A 20998-nucleotide genomic window follows, 5' to 3' on the forward strand; every position below is an offset into this window, starting at 1 on the left:
TGTTTTGCATGGTCTGTATGGCTTTAATAATTTACCATTTAATAGTACTTTAGTTCATTGCATTGTTGGGTCTTGTCTTATTCATCTCCTGACAATACCCCAAGTTATACAGGTCCTTCTCAAAATATTAGCATATTGTGATAAAGTTCATTATTTTCCATAATGTCATGATAAAAATTTAACATTCATATATTTTAGATTCATTGCACACTAACTGAAATATTTCAGGTCTTTTATTGTCTTAATACGGATGATTTTGGCATACAGCTCATGAAAACCCAAAATTCCTATCTCACAAAATTAGCATATTATTAAAAGGGTCTCTAAACGAGCTATGAACCTAATCATCTGAATCAACGAGTTAACTCTAAACACCTGCAAAAGATTCCTGAGGCCTTTAAAACTCCCAGCCTGGTTCATCACTCAAAACCCCAATCATGGGTAAGACTGCCGACCTGACTGCTGTCCAGAAGGCCACTATTGACACCCTCAAGCAAGAGGGTAAGACACAGAAAGAAATTTCTGAACGAATAGGCTGTTCCCAGAGTGCTGTATCAAGGCACCTCAGTGGGAAGTCTGTGGGAAGGAAAAAGTGTGGCAGAAAACGCTGCACAACGAGAAGAGGTGACCGAACCCTGAGGAAGATTGTGGAGAAGGGCCGATTCCAGACCTTGGGGGACCTGCGGAAGCAGTGGACTGAGTCTGGAGTAGAAACATCCAGAGCCACCGTGCACAGGCGTGTGCAGGAAATGGGCTACAGGTGCCGCATTCCCCAGGTCAAGCCACTTTTGAACCAGAAACAGCGGCAGAAGCGCCTGACCTGGGCTACAGAGAAGCAGCACTGGACTGTTGCTCAGTGGTCCAAAGTACTTTTTTCGGATGAAAGCAAATTCTGCATGTCATTCGGAAATGACAAGGAGTCTGGAGGAAGACTGGGGAGAAGGAAATGCCAGAATGCTAGAAGTCCAGTGTCAAGTACCCACAGTCAGTGATGGTCTGGGGTGCCGTGTCAGCTGCTGGTGTTGGTCCACTGTGTTTTATCAAGGGCAGGGTCAATGCAGCTAGCTATCAGGAGATTTTGGAGCACTTCATGCTTCCATCTGCTGAAAAGCTTTATGGAGATGAAGATTTCATTTTTCAGCCCGACCTGGCACCTGCTCACAGTGCCAAAACCACTGGTAAATGGTTTACTGACCATGGTATCACTGTGCTCAATTGGCCTGCCAACTCTCCTGACCTGAACCCCATAGAGAATCTGTGGGATATTGTGAAGAGAACGTTGAGAGACTCAAGACCCAACACTCTGGATGAGCTAAAGGCCGCTATCGAAGCATCCTGGGCCTCCATAAGACCTCAGCAGTGCCACATGCTGACTGCCTCCATGCCACGCCGCATTGAAGCAGTCATTTCTGAAAAAGGATTCCCGACCAAGTATTGAGTGCATAACTGTACATGATTATTTGAAGGTTGACGTTTTTTGTATTAAAAACACTTTTCTTTTATTGGTCGGATGAAATATGCTAATGTTGTGAGATAGGAATTTTGGGTTTTCATGAGCTGTATGCCAAAATCATCCGTATTAAGACAATAAAAGACCTGAAATATTTCAGTTAGTGTGCAATGAATCTAAAATATATGAATGTTAAATTTTCATCATTACATTATGGAAAATAATGAACTTTATCACAATATGCTAATATTTTGAGAAGGACCTGTATATAAGCGGTAGATCAGGAGTTTTCTGGCCACAGTAATAACATGATCATTAAGACAGGTATTGGTAGTTTCAGGCCCCCCCCCCAACAAAAATGTGTTTGATCACTGTTAATCACTGGGGGCAATTACTTTTTCCACACAGGACCAGGTTGGTTTCGATAGCTTTTAAAATTATATTATTTGAAAACTACTTTTGGTTATCTTTATCAGATATGAACATGTTTTGGATTATCTGAAATATTACATCGTGACAAAAACTTTTTCAAATACTGAAATTAACAGGTCAATTCTAATCTACTATGCAAGTAGTTTAAAATACCAGGCAAAAATAAATTAAAACTCAAGGATGATAATTCATATTTTATTTTGTAAAAATTTAAAAGCAAAAAAACCCCCAAAATGCCTTTAAAGTATCCTCTGACAGTGGCATTTATTCCATATTGTTCAGGTGCCATTAACCTCCAAGCAGAACCGCCGAAGATAGGACCTCAGCAGTTCTGCTAGGAGGCTAACGAGCCGTTACTCTCAAAACAATGATTGTTCTATTCATGCGTCATTTATCGTACAAAACTTTCAGCAAACTCAAAGATCTATAGGAATATTTCCCCTTTAAATATTACATAAGGGATACATCCTATTAGATCCCACTCACACCACAGTTCAGCAAGAAGGAATTATGAAATTTACCAGCTATATATAAAAAAGAAGCTAGTTTTCCATTTTCCCCTAAAATTATCTCCCAGCATTGACTTGCATTCAGCCCACATCAAATGTAACATAATCAGATGACAAGCTATAAAACAAAACTGCTCTTTAAATAAAAAGAATAGAAAGAAAAAAACCTTTAAAGTCCAAAACAAAAATTTTGCATGGCAGCACAATAGAATATAATAAACAAAAAGTAAAATAAATAAAAATTGCCATGAGCCTTAAACAAAAAAATTAAAAAAACAATAAATTAAAGTAAAAAAAAAAAAAGCTTGCATTGAAGTGTAATTTTGTGCATATTACCATGGCAAAGGTCTAGTTACATTATACTTTTATTAATCCAAATTTAACATTCTGCTGAATTCAGCACAATTCAACTTCTGAACACAGGCCAATGCTTCCTTTTACATCCAAAAAACAAGCCATGGTCTCCATGTGGTGCTTCTGAATGTGGTTTAAGATCTTAAAACATCAGTAACAAAAAATAATAATAATACATCACATTTGTGGAAGGAGAAATGCAAATCAAATTAAACTTACAAAATGCATAATCCATCAACAGAAGCTGACATTTGTTTATTCAATCAGGCAGGAATAGATTTCTTTTTTTTTAAAAAGCACCTTCATCTTTGGAGTTTCTTTAAGCAACCTGACAATAAGAATTACTTATTGGCTGGCAAACAAATACATCTGAGAGCTACATGAAAACAGGCATGAGTTAGACTGTACTTCCTAGAATCATTTTTAAGTAGGGCTGGTGCACAATTATGTCTAAGTACTTCTGGTAAACACCGACAGGCAGAGATCCACACAGTTTCAATGTAACCATGAACTATGGACAAGAATTTAAAAAAATAAACCAGAAGAAAGACCAACACTCCCACTAATAAGGTAACCTGTGTAACCCAAGAACTTAAAAAAAACAAAAAACATCCCAGTATTCCCAGACATAACCTACACAGTATCAGCAGGAGAATGTGTGGCAACAGTAATCACTAGTATAAGAAGCTGGAGAAGTACCATATAAGTCCAGCAGCAAGGCTACAAAAACTGCTAAAACTCAAATCTTTTAATTCAGGGATCAATAAACAGCCATTAATAACCAATAACAGAATACCTGAGAAACAGGTTGAATTTTTATTATCTAATCTTTTCCCGCTCAGTGAATGCACCATATGCAATACTTTTCTAGTTGGATGCTGTTACTCAGTGAAGATTACTCAAAGCTGGGAATTTTCATCATTATTATTGAAAAAGATGTTTAAAATTAAGTCAGAGGAAGCTCTGCGACTTAGAGACATGCTTTTGCCTTTTCTTCTGGCTGCAAAACAAAACAGCAAGACTTCCCGGTAGATAACAGGAAGGCTAAACAGTCGGAGCATTTCATCCTTCAGAGACTTAAACCTTTTACAGAACCTGGCAGATCTGCACATGTTGTCAGCCTTTTAACATTGTCTAATTCATACTTCCTAGTGTGCTCTACTAGAAAGTCTTTGTGTCAGCTAATGGATATCGGATCCATGAGCAGAAGAAAGATGACGATGATAGTTTTTAAACAAATATAGCGAGCAGAGATCTGCTGCTTTTCCAGTGTGGATAATTCAACTTTTAAGAACCACAAGGAAAAACAGGATTTATATTCTGAAGAGAAAGAATAATTTTTTATTTAACATGGTGTATAAACCAGCTCATGATCACCTCGTAAGAGGTTGCAGTGAAAACATACAAATAGAAGAGCGCGCTCGTCTGCCAGATCACAGCAGCTAACGTTTAAAAGCACAGCAAGGTCTGCCAAGGCCTTAAGGATCAACATTCTTTAGGGAAATACACGAGACTTGTTTTACTAATGCTGATTGCCGACATATGATCTTTGTGTTATAATTAATAACAGCTGACAGCAAGACCAGGGGGAGAAAAGAAATAAGACAGATGTTTATTGTTCGAGTTTCTATCAATAGTTCTTAAACCGAAATCAGAATTGACTAAAATCGCTACTGGCTGCTTAAAGCTTTACAAAAACCCGAGATCTGATACTGACCACAAAAACCTGATAAGCGCTTTTCTGACCCTTAACACGTGACAAGAGAGAAAGAGATGATTTCTGATACATATGAGGGTGCAGTGCGTCATTCCTATAATCCTATTTATCCCATTTTAGGAGTTACATTATAAATCTATGGGCTCGCTTAAGTCTTACTCTTAACTCCGCTTTATTATGATTTTGCTTACAGCAGTCCTAAAATCACTTATCCGGAAAAAGCTAACAACTTCAGTATATTATTACTGTCTTGCATAAGAAAATAAATTTTCTCAGAACAGAAAAAGTGCATTTATACCAGTAAGAATCCATTCTTGGTGATGACAGATGGATCTCAGCGAGTCCATTCCTTAAATATTAAGAACGAAGCCACAGCAGCGAACACGGTTCTTTATCTGCTTACAGTATTAGCAATGTTGTTGCATTAACAACCATCAAACACGTTTATTCCTGAATTTATCTATAGTTCGTCTTGACACAAACAACCTCTGTTAAAACTATAGGTGGGGGGGCGATGATTAGATTGAGGGGACACATGGACCAAACAGTAGACGGCTTGAAAACTGACAATTAATGCTTACAAATAAAGAAGACATTCACGTGGACATGCAACTTAAGCCTAGAATATGTGTATTATAGTATGTTGGAACCGGGAAGGCATAAACCTTTACTGCTTCTGTTGTGGGGAAAGAAATGAGAGTCCTACAGTTAGAAAGGAAATCTACAAATCCGACTTAATTTACATATGAACAAAGATGCGTGCGTGTACACATAGAAAGGTGTATGCCATTCTGCTGGAAAAGGTGCAAAGGTTCTGTGCACATCATTACGAAGTAAAAACATCCGTTTCCTGTTTAAACAGCTACATGTGAGCATTCTACATGCTTTGTAGTATTTGCTGGTTCAGATAATTACTTTTTGTACCCATCTGCCCACCCCCTCTCCATCCAGACATCACCAACTTGTATGAGCAATCCAAACGTGAAGACGGAGGTCTGAACTCTGCCCTCGCCTACCCAAGACCCCTGGATTGCGGTTGGCGAAAGTCACTTTTGAGTTTCTAGCAGTGAGGCATTTATTACGAGAGGTATACAAATATCCCTGTTTTACCCTCCCTCAACTACCGCCCCCATCCCACCCTCCCTTGGAGACAAACAGGGCGCAGGGGAAACAGAGGCCATCCGTAGACTGGAGGATTGGGGCCAGTCACATCCCTCCAGCTCAAGTTTCTCCCCAAGATTTGGGCAGTGCAATGAGTTTCCCTGTTACCCTCCCCTTCAGAACCTAGAAGGAAGAGAAAAAAGAAAAGAAAAAAAGTCAATTTTCATGAAAGATCTTTTGTGGTCAGAGAATACATCTGCTGTTGGTGAAAAGTGGGATTCTGGATTGGGAACAAAATGTATCATTAGTTCTCAATGAGCTGGTTGTTTCATCATATCCAGAGACCTTCGTATTGGGACTAAATCATCTTTTGATGACGACTTACTTGACAGGTCATTGGAACAAGGGTTGGATTAGACACCATAGCAGGCTGATAGTCGCTCTTTCAACAGAGGGGGGAACTGCTCAGAGAACTGCTGCCAGTTCTCTTCTCCCACCTGGTCCTTGAAACTATGCAGGATCTTGGGAGAGAAAATAAAACAATATAAGCTCTTCCAACAGGCTGAAGTCTGAAGGGTGTACATTCGACCAGACAAATTTCAGCTTATTGAGCTGTTTGGAAACTCCATGAATTAGATTTCATTCCAACGCACCATACTTAAGGGTTAACAGGTCACAGTAACAGCCACACTCCTCTGTGTGAAAGTTGTAAATGAGTGAAGACAAATCTATGTGCGTTTTCTCCATAAATCTCGGGCCAGCTGGCCTAACAGATCCATTTGTGATCGTCATGTCACACAATTGAGCTAATATGTACTCGCCGTCTTCAGTTTTATACGGGACCGATGCGCGGGGGCAGCAGACTCAGCACATGCCCCTCTCCCCAGACACCTCCACCAGCTCCTCTGGGGGGAGCCCAAGGCGTTCCCAGGACAGCAGAGAATCATTGTCCCTCCAGCATGTCCTGGGCAATCCCCTGGGCCTCCTCCCGGTGGGACGTGCCTGGAACACCTCCCGAGGAATATGCTGAAACCTTAACACTTAAATATCCTACCAGATATTGCACCCAAGCTGTCCTTTGCACATGCAATCTAGCAAACACATTTTGTGATGAAGGTCACAATTCAATATATTTTGCAACTCAAGTACTGACAAGTGAGAGCTTTGTAAATAGTGGATATTGTAAATTCTGACCAGGAAATATCCTCAGAACTAGTAGCTATACCTTATAATGCAAGCAGCACTCTTAGAAACTGCAGTGAAAGAACAGCCTGGTGATGTTCAGCCTAAAGATCTTCATGATCTTTGGATGTTAACGTATGTATTGCTGTACAAGGTCAAAAGCATCTGAAAAACTAACAACACTAGGGTGCTGGCAGGTCAGCTTGAATGAGTTTTGGACAAGAAGTTTGTAAGCAATGTCTTCCTAACTCGGAAATCTTACCACACTTCTCAGAATCATAATCATCCACACCTCGTAATCAGATTTCGAATGTCTGATGAATGATTATCACAGAGTGTGTTGAGCTAAGACTGAACAGGAATTAGGAAAGGTTGTGATTACCAACCCTGTTCTTTCATGATCTGGCACTTACCTTACAAAACATATCTCGTAAATCCTCCTTTGGGCTGACCCATGAAGCCACAGCATCGCAGAAGAAAATAAAGTCCTGCAGAGATAATATTTGTTCTCTCAGCACATGAACGTAGAACCACCGTATTTCTATAATCTGAAGCATGTCTAGCTGAAGATTCACCTCACCTGCACCACACCTGCAGGATTGACACCAATCATAACGCAGATTCCTCGAAAAGCAGAATCCTTTTCCTCATTATCTCTAATATTCCTCAATGACGTGCACCTGTGATTTAAAAAAACCCCAAAACATAGCATTAATAAATACTGCTGCTTTAAAATAGTTATCAGAACTGGAAACTTTCACAGGAGACGCACCATGGTCTGATGAAATGCTGCAGCTGTGGAGCCACTTCCTGAGGACAGACGAACCCGAGTCTGCCAATCGTAATGGCTGCACACCAGGAAACAAAAAACGGTTCAGGTGAACTCAACTCCCTTGTGGGTCTGTCATGAACACAACTTGTGTGATCATCTCAGTGTACCTGTGTTTTCCAGCAGAGTCTTGGGGGTGTTGGGTCTGTTGATGATCTCCACCAGGTTGGGCAGCACCATACCAACATAAGGCTGCATCTCTGCACCTACACAGAAGAGGATGATCATTTAAGACAAGGCAACTGGATATCAGAGGGAAAGCATCTTTAAAAAAAAAAAAGTAAATAATAAAACTACCCAGGAAAGTATTTCAAACATAAAATCCACACAATGCCTGAAACACAAGCATGGCCACCCCAAAAAAAAAAAAAAGCGATAACATGCCCAGGTTAGATTAGCTGCCGCGCCATATCAGGTCAGCACTTTTAAGAGAAATTTACAAATTCAAATTGCCCAGTATATTTGGATTTCATTTCCAAGTGAAAACATTTAATAAGACTTACAGAGAATATCACTTACTGTCAACAGTACTTCTATACGTACTCGCATAAGTTCAAGATGAGATTTAAACCTTGTCCACATTAACAAATATTTTCCAAAGCAGATTTTTTGTACATCCCACCAATACAGTTTCAGGTGGAAAAAAATGTATATATTTTATCAACTTAAAAAGGATAGAAAGTGGAAGTTATTCTATTTTATACAAAATCTGTTCTCATTAAAATAGAACAAGTTGCAGCTACAGGTTTTCCCCATTTATAAATCACCAATTACTAGATTTCTAAAAACGATCTTTTACAAAGCAAAACAAGGCCATGGCCTTATTACAACTAACCCCTTTTCTCCTCTCACGGGCAGTTAAGAGTTCATCCAACTGACCACACCTATCGATTAGGAGAGCAAATACCTGATACGTTATACTAATTAGGGATGGGCACCAGTACTCATAATGGTAATAAGAAACTATTTATTTTTTGGGAATTTTCCATTTTTACGTTTTAGGAACTGAGAAAAAAAGTCAGAAAATAAAAGTTTTTAAAAACACCTGAGCTTAAAAAAAAAAAGTTCAAAGCAAATTTATGAAAATGTAGAAATCTAGAGGAAATGCTCCACTGCACCAACTAGAGTTATCAAGTATTCAGTATTTGGATCAGAAAATGTTTTGGGAACAAAATGTATCATTTTGTGTCAATGAGCTGGGTGTTTCATCATGTCCAGATACTGATCACTTTTTAAACAAAAAAGCAACATGTAGGAATAATAAGTTATTTACACCAGGAACTCTTACCCATTTGCATAGAGATCTCTCCGATGGCCCAGGTGGCATTGTTACACACAGAGATAAACTCTGGGTTCAAGTTGAGCCCGAGGATGGGCATAAACTCAGCTGGAAGGAGGCAAGTTCACACAAAGGTTTCAGAAAAATAAAACTCTTCCTTCCCAGCTTCCTATCTGTAGCAACTTCTAATTAAAAACAAGCCATGTGGGACTACAGATGAGGAGGACTCTTGTAGAAACAAGACGAAAGTGACTCACAAATGCAGGGCTTCACATGAAGGAAGCATGCCTTGGTTAGATCCCCCAGCAGTGCAAAGGAGCTTTGCCTCACTTCGGGCATGGTGTCCTGGGACAGAACCAGACAAATGACCGTTACAAAATTTAAAACAAACTTTAGCAACAAAAATACTATATCCTATATTTAAAGCAAATAAGCAAAGGGGCAAAAGTATTAAGTCTCACCTGCATGCACTGAAAAAGCAGGGTCATTATGTTCGATCGGGCTACAAGTTGCTCCACGTGGCCACTGAGACCCTCTGCAAGCCCACTGAGCAGATCCAGGGCCACGATCATAAAATCCTTGTCTGGAGCCTCATACTGGTCAGGTTGCTGGTTGTACATCTGGACAGATGGCAGAGACTTCATGGTTATGAAAACTTTTAGAAATAAAAAAAAAGTTTGGTGAATGCATTTGTGCTCCCACCATGGCCTGAGCAAGCGTCTTCTGAACTAATGTGACGCAGCGCTGATAAACAGGCTCGCAGTACGGCAGGAAGCCGCTCTGCAGGGCGGTAGCTACGGACGACAGACACTGAAAGAAAAAACATAACCATTTAAACACAATGCCAGCTAAAACCAAGGTTTTATTCTAGTTTTGATCCCTTTATAAAAATAAGATTTTTACTCACCTCTAATAGAGGGAAAAGATCCTTGTCTTCATCTTTTAGCTGATTCCACTTTGCTATTAAAGGGGGCATCAGCTTCTGGATGTACTCCTAGAAAACAGAACTAACTGTAAGCTCAAAGGTTTTATTTCATATGTAAATGTTTGAAAAACCTAATAATGTATTAGTTCTAGAGATGCATCAATCAATTGAAATCAGCCAATTTTCCCTCATCTGGCTCCAATTAGTGATAAGCAGCTCAAACAATGAAAAATCTGAACTTTATTCCCTCCCAATCCATTATATGTATCAAAACTACATGCTCCCACCATTAAATGGTCTATAAACAACCAACAGCATGTACTGTGAGGCCATTTGTGTTTTTTTTATATTAGATAAAGATTAGGGACATATGTTTTGGTGCATAAGTAAGGATAATCTTGTAATTCCTTGATTTCCAGTTGGTTTAGGAACTACTTCGTCTATCGAAGAATCTGCTGCCCATTCATCCCTCTATGTGTTATAGACTATAGGAAAAGAAACAATGTGAATTGGCAAGTCAGACATGTGAGACGGACTGGAAATCAGTTTTTACCCAAAAAAAAAAAAAAAAAAAAAAAGCCTGATTGGTACAATTTTAATTAGCAAATTTCAGGGTTTTCAAGAGGGTGTCGGAACCCTCCCTGGCAACTAGAGCCATACGTTTATTATAGCTGGGTCAAAAAGTGTTTCATTTATCATTTTGTGTTACTTGATCACCAACGTCATACTGATCACTTTCAATAAATCAGTCATTTGTAGGAATGAATAGTAAAAAAATATATATATATAAGTTTGCGTTTATGTTAAACATACCTACAAAAGCCAAAACTTTAAGGTAATAAAGAAAAGGAGTAAAGCCCCATCGCTGTCATTTTAAAAAGACACTTACAGGCTGATTAAGATGGTGACCCACTGAATCTGCTAAAGTCCCAATGGCATCATACAGAATAAGAAGATTCTTGTGCTGGTACTTCCCAAAGGCAAAAACCAGTGTGTCCAGGATGAAGCTCAGGTAGGGAACCAGTTCTGTGCACGCTTCCTCCTCCAGGGTGGCAAAGGAGCTGAAAACCCAACATGGAAATGCTTAATATTCTTAATCTAGGAGTAATTTATAAAGTTTATAACACATGCAGTATGAGGATCAGAAACAATATGGGAACAAAGTGTATCATTTTTAATCAATGAGCTGGGTTTTTCATCATGTCCACATAACGAGAAGCAGAGGAGGGGAAAGCTGCTCACCTGCAGGCGGCCTCCTGCACCCTCTTGTTGCTGTCTAAGATACGCTTGAGAAGCTCCGTCATAAGGGGTTTGAGGTAGGAGTCGGGGGGCTGGGAGACCACCCAATGCGCATAGCGACTCAGAGTCCAGCAGGCGATGGAGCGCACCAAGGCCTTCTTGTCACTCAGACTCTGGATGAGGTGGGGGATGAGCTCAGGTAGGTAGGGCACCATGCCCTGCATGCAACCTAGGTGTGAAGAAAGGCACAAGAACAGGCGTCAGAAGAAAGTTTACTTTAACCATTTATTTGATAATACAACAAATCAAATACTATTCCCGAGATGTTCCTAAACTTAGATGTCCATTAAAAAAAAAAAAAAAGTTGTCACTGGCTTTAAAGAGATGGTACATCTTTCTCTGATCCAAAGTCAGTTATACAAACATTTTAGAAAAGCAGAGAAAAATCGGCTGGTGAAACTACTGATTTTCTGCTTGATCAACTCTAACTAGTCGGAAACTCAAAAATCCAATCTTTTTCTGATTGCTGAACACACCATACCCAAGAGCTACCAGGTCACTGTAACAACAAAAACACCTCTCTTCTGCATAGAAGTTGTTACTGAATAAAGATTCAACGTTAGTCATTTTCAGTATCAACAAGTCAGATAAGACAGAGATGTAAGCAGCCATTTAAAGAGGAAACCTTTTTCTGTGACATATTGAGACATGGCTACAGTTTACTCTACAAGAGAGCGACATTTCCAACTGACAACAGGAAGTTTCTGCCCTCCGTCTTTCATGGAACGTGCTTTAAGGGGAATTTTTACATTCCCAAAGAAATACACACAGTTACAGTCGTTTTAGTAATGCTAGGTTTGCTGGGTTTTAAATATGTCTTTAAGGGTCTCCAACTATTAGTCTTCATTTAAAAAATATTAGTAAAACTTTTATAGCCGTTTCTCTTAAACGCACAGCTTAACACATTCACTGTCCTTCATACGATAGAAAGCTGTTTCAACTTTTGAAGAAAAATGTAAATAAATAAATAAAAATCAGCAAGTCAGACCTTAAAAACCAGGTCAAAATTCTGAGTGGTGCATGTCTAGTATATTAAAATGTAAATACAACTTTATCAGGTTGATGCTGCCACTGAAATATAAAAAGTGGGCAAACAACATTCGCTCAAAGTGCAGCAAATGAATCCGGTTGATCATTCCCTACTGTGTGCATTGTCAAGCTGTGACTCTAAAATCTGTTTGCTTTCAATAAATTCATTTTTAGTGTTTGTAGAGTGTTAGTTTGAAGCTTTCATATTCTTGTGCACTTAAGATTTATCCACTTCTGCTTTTATAAACTGAAACATCCAAGTTTAAATAGATCAGTCAGGAGTAAATTCCACCATGTCTCTGTTCTAGTGCATTTGATTTCCCTTTGAAGATGATACAATGATACAATCTGGACGGCATGTGAATATAAATGTCAGCCATTTACAACACTGATTGAATGCTGCAGCAGAAGGCGTACTTTGCGCAAAGACATTCTGCAATTTTCACCTTCAGCTATGGCTCCGAGTACCAGGATGCCAGACTCCTTGACCACCCAGTCTGGATGGAAGAGTAACCCTTTTAGAAGCGGTAGAAGGTGGGGCAGTAGGTCGTCGCGGAAAACGTTGGCCAAAACATCGAGTGCTGCAGCCGAACACTTTCCTGTACATAACAAAAAAAAAAGGGGGTGTGTGTGTGTGTGGGATAAAAAAAAAAAAAAAAATTAGATGTGGATATTAATTAATGAGGTGGGTTTCAATTTCTATACTTTGTTTTATAAATAAATCTGCTCACTTTATTAAACTCATTAAAAATTCAGGTAAGCAATAAAAATAAACCAATCTCAAAGGCTGAAAACCACATGCATCTTCTTCTTAAAGTAGTCTCTTTTCTCATCACTTACGCAGGTTCCAGTCTGTTAGCACGTCATTGTCGTCGTCATCGTCATCGTCATCTTCGATGTCCTCATCCTCCTCTCCCTCCCCTCCTTCATGTTGCAAGGTTACGGTGCGCGACTTGTGGAAACGGGGCTTGATGTCCTGCTCGCTGTCTGGCACCGCCTCATCCTCTTCCACGTCACCCTGAAACACGAGGTAGTAGTTCTTCAGCACCAAGCTGGTTGATCCACTTTAAAATAAATACTGTTCTTACCTTCAACAGAATGATGTCGATCTCTGAATACTTCATCCCATTCACTAAAACGGGGATCAGTCTGTAGCAACGGGTGGAGAAATAAGCAGCAGTGAACAGAAAAGCAGCTTAAAAAAAAAATAAAATAAAAGTACAATGTCTTGTCAAAGTGTTCACACCCCTTAAACTTGTTCATGTTTTGTCACTTTACAACCTTAAACCTCAATGCATTTTATTGTGATTTTATGCAGTAGACCAACATAAAGTAGTGAATAGATTAAATTACAGCTGCTCTACCAGCTTTGCCACAGATTCTCAACTGGATTTAGGTCTGGATTTGACTGGGCCATCCTAACACATGAACATGGTTTGATCTAAACCATTTCATTGTAGCTCTGGATACACGTCGAGGACCGTTGTCCTGCAGGAAGCTGAACCTCTGCCCTAGTCTCGAGTCTTCAACCTGGTGCCCTGTATTCAGCTCCATCCATCAATTCTGACCAGCTTCTAATTACACGATGAAGCTCAGCCACCTCACAGCATAATGTTGCTGCTGCCACCATGTGATTGAAGGGGTTTTGCATGCAGGCCCCTTTCACATAGCAGCTCTGCAATAAACACAACCACACACCACCCTTCACAGATAACTTTGTCCTTTCATATCATACAAAGCGATCCAGAGATCAAGGGCCCCTTGGGTTTTCAGCTCATTGCTGTGAACAACTAACAACTCGCAGCCTTCGTCTGCAGAGGATCTCCCCAGGACTGAGCTCTGTGTTGTGAACCTTATGCATTCAGTGTTTTAATTGCAAGCAATGCTGTTGTGTGCCATACTAAGCATCAGGTTCTGCTAAGAAACTTTTCTTAGATCTGAAAGACACTGAAGGTTAATATGATGTCTCCACCTGGTACGCACCCACAGAGTAAACAGGTACTGGTGTCTATGTTTCCTTATATCCATTCCCCCCAATCTTTTTTTACCCTTCATAGTAGTTATGGATTTATTACCATCTCCCAAGGTGGCTTCAGGGCAAGAAAAAAAAAAAAAAGGCCGGCCGCAATTTGATTGCAAGTATCAATGGATGAAAGGATGATCTATAAAGGACTTTGGTTTGTTCTGAACAGTTTCTGCCAACCATGGCTTTCTTCATACATCTCCTAAGCAGGATAGAACAGTGGAGTACACAACAAAAGACTTCCAGCTTCCAACATTGTTTTGCAGCCGTTTCAAAGTTATGCACCAAATATTTACAATCACAAAATGTTCTAATAAAATAAAATACACCAACATAAAATGGAAAAAAAAAGTTGAAGAGGTGATGCTGTATTTGAATTTCAACAATAAAAGGGAACCCAAGCTTCGCTTTTACTATTCACGTGAACACCAACCACATTAAAAGCACGTAGATTACTCACTGCATCAGGTGTCCAGACAGCGCCTCCTTACAAATAGGTTGCTCTGCTAAGGTCAACCAGAATTCGCAGGCTTCCAGAGCCACATTCTCATCAGGATCCTGAGTCCGCTGCAGCATGTACTGTGGGAGACCAGAGAGAACACAAAGGGTTGATGGGGTGAACCACATGGCTAAAACCTTTGCTGTCCGGCCTACCGTTGGCCTGAACTTACCTGAATGATGCTGTGCATGTGGGGGATCAGACGGTCGATGCGGACCTCTAGCAACATGACCAGGGCTCTGCACACGTTCTTACGGACCTCGGAGTCTTCATCTACTGCCAGCACAAACAGACTCTAAAAATAATAGGGCAAACGATGTATGGTCAAAAAGAGCCAAGTGTTTTTTATTTAATACATTCATTAACTTTTTAGTGATCAAATAGCTAACCTCTATAAAGGTATCAACGTTTTCCATGAGGGCCTGGGCTCTTCCGATGATGAACTGGTTCACACAGGCTATAGCATGGGACCTGCAAGAAAATTAGTCCAACATACATGTCTTAAGGTTAAACCATCAGCACAGAAAATAGATTTTTCTCAAAGGTTTAAACTTAAAAAAAAAGAGCCATATTTCAAACAGCTTATTTTCAAAGAATAAAAAGAAGCTGCCGTAAAAGCAATAAAGCTGCTAACAGATGCACATATTTATTACCAAAACCAATCTATCACTAATACTCATACATAATTAGCATTTCCTGTTCTCTCCTGTACCTAATCTTTGGACTGCAATGCTTGAAGAACTGAAGAAATTTAGGTATCATAACGTTGAGGGGCCTGTTCAGAGCGTCGCTGTCCAGCAGCTCCGACGAGTCCTCGCAGATCTTCTGCAATGCACCGAACGAGCCCTGAGACACGGACATACACAGAAAGGCTGTCAAATCAAACGCAAACATGGACGGAGACACAGAGGAGAGAATGAGACGGCATCAGAAGATTCACGTAGAGCAAAACGCATCAATGCATCGCACACATTTCAGCTTTTAAACTGATGTTTGACAACAAATTGTTCATATATGCACAAGCTCAAATGGAGTATGTGTTGTTCCACTTTGAGTTCATCTATGTGACAAGGTAACTAATGAGGGAATAAAACTGGGGCCCGAGCTGTAATCGGGGATTTTAGCCACACCTGACTTGCATCTTTGCCAAGTCAAACATTGTAATGTAATTTAAGTCAAAAGAACCAATGCTTACTTTTAAAATGGATAGAAATTATAATTTCCCACCCTTCACATGTTAAGAAAAAATATTTACCAAAGACAAAAAAGAAAGTACATAATTCCCAGTAAAGGTGCAGCGTTTAGTCCCTCCTTCAAGTTTTAATGTAAAAGCTTAAATACATATTTAAAACTTTAAAATGATATAGCCAATTTCAGCTTGAGGAACTATGTATTTGGTCAAAAGAGGTACAGAAACCCATCACAGTGTAGCGTTTCACTAAAGCAACATTAACAAAGTCACAGCTTGGTAGATGCTGACCTCACAGGTGTTGTAGTCCTCAGAGTCAAGCAAGCTGCAGAGCTGTGGCAGCAGCTCCGGCCATGATTGTAGTTCCCCTTTGGAGGCAATCGTAGTGATAAGGATGCCTGGGGGAGAAAAGGAGGCGGGGGTTAAAAAACGGATCCAGTCATATTTTAAATCATTAAACATTCACAGTCTCCGAGGAAACTCTGGATCAGACAGTATGAATACAAAAACCTTCATGGGTACCCAGATTTTTTTTAAATGCATCATCTCCAGACAGTAACACAACTAATGGGTGGAACAGGCCTGTTTGCTTGAAAACAATAGAAAACGCCATTCAGCGCCAGCAGAACATGAAAGCTCACCGATGGTGGCCCGGATAAGCGGCGAGGGATCGCCAATGCTGTTAAGGCATTCCCGCTTGATGAAATCGGAAACTCCAGAGGGGAAGTTCTGGTAGTGGGCCTTAACATTGTTCTTCAATATCAAACCACTCAAAGAGCGAGTCGGCTCATCTGAGCAGAGACATAAAAAAAAAAAAAACAACAACAAAAAAACTTTGGTGTGCAAAGTGGGGGACAGTGATACAAGACAGGACTGCAAACACAGAAACTTACTAAAATATATATATATTTATGTGTATTTCAACCCTGTAATTTCAGAAATCACTGAAGTATTTTACAGAAATAGCATAGGACTAATATAATATAGAAGTAAATTCTGAAGGGCCGCTTTAGCTGCATACCAACTTACACATAATTGTTAAGACATAAAAGACAGACAACACTTTGCATCGACTTGTCTTGTCCTTTTCTCCCATTTAGTAACAGATACGGCAAATTAAGTTAGTTTCTCTGTCGTTTTTCCACATCCTAATGACAAGCAGAAAATCTAAGCTACAAGCCTGCAGCTGAAGTGTAGGAGCACAATTTGAATAAGCCCTGCGTCAGAGTACTTCAGACTCGTTTACATTCCCACTTGAAGAAGAATGTGACCAAACATGGTTAAGTGAAGCAAGAAAGTGATGCTGACAGCTTATAGAGATCATGCATGAACTAATAACAGAGTGAGTGGTACTTGCATTCCAGGGTGGCATGCATCTATGAACTATGACAGAAGCATTTGAACTTCAACAACAGAAGCTTACCTTCAGTTTTAAGTCTTGTGAGGACAAAGATGAGATAGTTGTTGAAATCAGGGAACTGATTGAGTTGTTCAAGTTTCTAGTAAAGCAGTTAAGGACCAAGCCAGACAAAAATCTTAATCTAGAGGAACTGTCAAGAGTTTGGAAGGTTAAGATCGCTTACGTTTGTTTTAAATGCCATATTGGTTTAATATCAATTTCAACAACCACAGTCCATCCTCAGCACTAGGTTAAAACAATCTCAGCACCAACTTTACAAAAGGACACCATCATATAGAGATGTACCAAAAAAAAAAAAAAAAAGTCTGATGGTGACCTTGACTGATTCATATGCAGCTCTAACCACAAACATGGTAAATACTCAAATAAAGTAGCCCTTTTGACCAGGGAATTTGTTTCATTTCTAAAAGGAGACATACAGGTCCTTCTCAAAATATTAGCATATTGTGATAAAGTTAATTATTTTCCATAATGTCATGATGAAAATTTAACATTCATATATTTTAGATTCCTTGCACACTAACTGAAATATTTCAGGTCTTTTATTGTCTTAATACGGATGATTTTGGCATACAGCTCATGAAAACCCAAAATTCCTATCTCACAAAATTAGCATATCATTAAAAGGGTCTCTAAACGAGCTATGAACCTAATCATCTGAATCAACGAGTTAACTCTAAACACCTGCAAAAGATTCCTGAGGCCTTTAAAACTCCCAGCCTGGTTCATCACTCAAAACCCCAATCATGGGTAAGACTGCCGACCTGACTGCTGTCCAGAAGGCCACTATTGACACCCTCAAGCAAGAAGGTAAGACACGGAAAGACATTTCTGAACGAATAGGCTGTTCCCAGAGTGCTGTATCAAGGCACCTCAGTGGGAAGTCTGTGGGAAGGAAAAAGTGTGACAGAAAACGCTGCACAACGAGAAGAGGTGACCGGACCCTGAGGAAGATTGTGGAGAAGGGCCGATTCCAGACCTTGGGGGACCTGCGGAAGCAGTGGACTGAGTCTAGAGTAGAAACATCCAGAGCCACCGTGCACAGGCGTGTGCAGGAAATGGGCTACAGGTGCCGCATTCCCCAGTCCTGGGCTACAGAGAAGCAGCACTGGACTGTTGCTCAGTGGTCCAAAGTACTTTTTTCGGATGAAAGCAAATTCTGCATGTCATTCGGAAATCAAGGTCCCACAGTCTGGAGGAAGACTGGGGAGAAGGAAATGCCAAAATGCCAGAAGTCCAGTGTCAAGTACCCACAGTCAGTGATGGTCTGGGGTGCCGTGTCAGCTGCTGGTGTTGGTCCACTGTGTTTTATCAAGGGCAGGGTCAATGCAGCTAGCTATCAGGAGATTTTGGAGCACTTCATGCTTCCATCTGCTGAAAAGCTTTATGGAGATTAGGATTTCATTTTTCAGCACGACCTGGCACCTGCTCACAGTGCCAAAACCACTGGTAAATGGTTTACTGACCATGGTATCACTGTGCTCAATTGGCCTGCCAACTCTCCTGACCTGAACCCCATAGAGAATCTGTGGGATATTGTGAAGAGAACGCTGAGAGACTCAAGACCCAACACTCTGGATGAGCTAAAGGCCACTATCGAAGCATCCTGGGCCTCCATAAGACCTCAGCAGTGCCACAGGCTGATTGCCTCCATGCCACGCCGCATTGAAGCAGTCATTTCTGCAAAAGGATTCCCGACCAAGTATTGAGTGCATAACTGTACATGATTATTTGAAGGTTGACGTTTTTTGTATTAAAAACACTTTTCTTTTATTGGTCGGATGAAATATGCTAATTTTGTGAGATAGGAATTTTGGGTTTTCATGAGCTGTATGCCAAAATCATCCGTATTAAGACAATAAAAGACCTGAAATATTTCAGTTAGTGTGCAATGAATCTAAAATACATGAATGTTAAATTTTCATCATTACATTATAGAAAATAATGAACTTTATCACAATATGCTAATTTTTTGAGAAGGACCTGTACAGTTAGAGCCCAACAATCTGTTGCCAAAAAGGGACGAGAATGACTTTTTAAATGTGTTTTTTCATGTCTCCATATCACAGCTTTTTGATAATCTCAGAGTTAAGGAAAGAATCTACATTATTTAAAAAGGAATCAATTTGCAAACTGTGGTTTTAGTATTGCTATCAGTGTTGATAGGTAACATAAAACTGTTAAAATCGTAAGGTCAAAGGTAATTTTGTTTTAGTAAAACTGTTTCACGGGGTCGACTATGTCCTTATAATAAAGGATCAGTTAACGACCTCATGGCAGAAATGCTTTTCATGGCGCTAAAAGATAAGAATTTGCTAAAATCTCCATCGGAAAATGCCCACACTTTCCGACCAGCGCACGTCTCCCCTTAAATTACACCGCAGCAGGATACTTGTTGGACAGCTCTTTGTGTGACAGTGTTGGGCGACTGGGAGTCTTTAAGCAGCTGGAGGACCTGCTGGAGCCCCTGCTCATCTGGCTGCCACTCCATTCTGTGGACACACAAAAATCTACACTTTAACATGGTCGTTAGTGTGCTGATATACATGTAAAAAAAACAACAACACTCAAAAGTGAAAACATGTGGTCTCCGGATCAGACAGTATGAATTCGAACACCATCAGTGAAGGTCAGGTTGGTTTTAATGCATCATCTCCAGTCCACATGTTGAGTTAGATTAGCAACAAGCTAAGACGTACAAGCAGAAATCCAGTCTGCTACCAAATGGGTATTACGTGTAACGGGTTTACGGCACTAAAACAAAGCCATTAGACCACACGACCAGATAAAATCTCAGTGACCCGGCTTAACCACCTCATGTTAATCCTACCCCCGCCCCCACGTCTCCCGGTCCGCCAGTCCACGCAGCTCGTCTCAATATTTTCGCAAATTTCAACGCCGTGGTTGTCAGCGGGTGGGCCAAAGACACGCGGGTCATCGGAAGACTCGCGTGCGAAGAAACGTTATGAGGAAATGAATGAGCTACGACCAGGGGCTGCTCCGACAAGACCCAAAAATCATGCGTTATCCTGACAGAATATTGCAGTTAGTTTAACGTGTGGTATTTTTTTAATTCACCCCCCTAATGCAGCAGACCTGATGCTGCAAAAGTTGCCCTTCTTCCTCAGGCCTACTTGGTGAGGGAGCTGTGTGTTAACAATGTGCCCCGGCTTGAAACTAATAACTCATCCGACGTCACAGTAACAGACCCAATCTGTAAATAATCTGAGAACGAATACATTTTGACACAGGTTAACACCACGGACAACTGAAGCGAATTTATCAGTAATTTAAAACTCGCTGAACACGTTTTCCCGGGCTACCGTTGGCCGCTAAGCTACTAATGCTAAACCTACTAGCCGTGCTAACATCGAAATAATTTTGATCGTTGCTTTATCAACGTTTTATCAGAAATACCGTACGAACGACGTAATTGCATACGTGGTTGAAAACAAGACCCCCTGAAACTGTACCTACAATATTGATTGGAAAGTTGTATAATCAGTGCTGGGCCGCCCGTCTTCTGCTTCGTTTGTTTTACTGGTTCAAATGAGCACGCCGACTTAAATTGACCTGCGAAAGCTTCCGTTAAGCACAGGATTTTAGGTAACTAAAGCCACGCGAGATTATGTTTAAAGATTCTGTTAAGAGCCAAAAAAAATCTAGTTTTTGTCTCCTTTTTCTCACAAAATGAAAGCTAAAACGTGCCTTTTTATGTAAAGTGTTGATTATTCACTTAGTCAAAGTATCTTAGTTGATAG

The 20998-nt window shown here is 40.2% G+C and overlaps 1 protein-coding gene across 2 annotated transcripts; it reads right to left on the minus strand.

Annotated features, from left to right (window-relative positions):
* Nucleotides 1–2063: 2063 nt before the first annotated feature.
* LOC124865033 (transportin-2-like) lies at nt 2064–20830 on the minus strand. Of its 2 annotated transcripts, XM_047360025.1 has the most exons (25): nt 20715–20830; nt 19630–19729; nt 17241–17316; nt 16459–16608; nt 16109–16215; nt 15341–15474; nt 15018–15099; nt 14801–14923; nt 14590–14708; nt 13195–13255; nt 12947–13124; nt 12553–12705; nt 11021–11246; nt 10668–10839; nt 9761–9847; nt 9556–9663; nt 9315–9473; nt 9111–9198; nt 8863–8961; nt 7685–7780; nt 7518–7593; nt 7326–7425; nt 7159–7233; nt 5949–6084; nt 2064–5746 (listed from the first exon to the last, which is right to left on the minus strand). In XM_047360025.1, the coding sequence occupies exons 2-24, from the start codon at nt 19726–19728 to the stop codon at nt 5977–5979; spliced, it is 2676 nt and encodes an 891-aa protein (XP_047215981.1). In that variant the 5' UTR covers nt 19729; nt 20715–20830; the 3' UTR covers nt 2064–5746; nt 5949–5976. The 2 variants fall into 2 exon arrangements, with proteins under 2 accessions (XP_047215981.1, XP_047215982.1); XM_047360026.1 differs by lacking the exons at nt 16459–16608; nt 17241–17316; nt 19630–19729; nt 20715–20830 and having other exon boundaries at nt 15341–15500; nt 16109–16213.
* Between the last annotated feature and the right edge of the window lie 168 nt (nt 20831–20998).

This window comes from Girardinichthys multiradiatus, chromosome Y (assembly GCF_021462225.1).
Source record: "Girardinichthys multiradiatus isolate DD_20200921_A chromosome Y, DD_fGirMul_XY1, whole genome shotgun sequence".
Taxonomy (NCBI): Eukaryota; Metazoa; Chordata; class Actinopteri; order Cyprinodontiformes; family Goodeidae; genus Girardinichthys; species Girardinichthys multiradiatus.

What these genes read in the sequence shown, in the direction of transcription:
- LOC124865033 (XM_047360025.1), bottom strand. Translation starts at nt 19,728, where the DNA reads ATGGAGTGGCAGCCAGATGAGCAGGGGCTCCAGCAGGTCCTCCAGCTG. An exon ending in ACGTTGATACCTTTATAGAG is followed by an intron (nt 14,924 to 15,017) that starts GTTAGCTATTTG and finishes TATTATTTTTAG; the next exon opens with AGTCTGTTTGTGCTGGCAGT. An exon ending in CAGCATTTCATCAGACCATG is followed by an intron (nt 7,426 to 7,517) that starts GTGCGTCTCCTG and finishes TTTAAATCACAG; the next exon opens with GTGCACGTCATTGAGGAATA.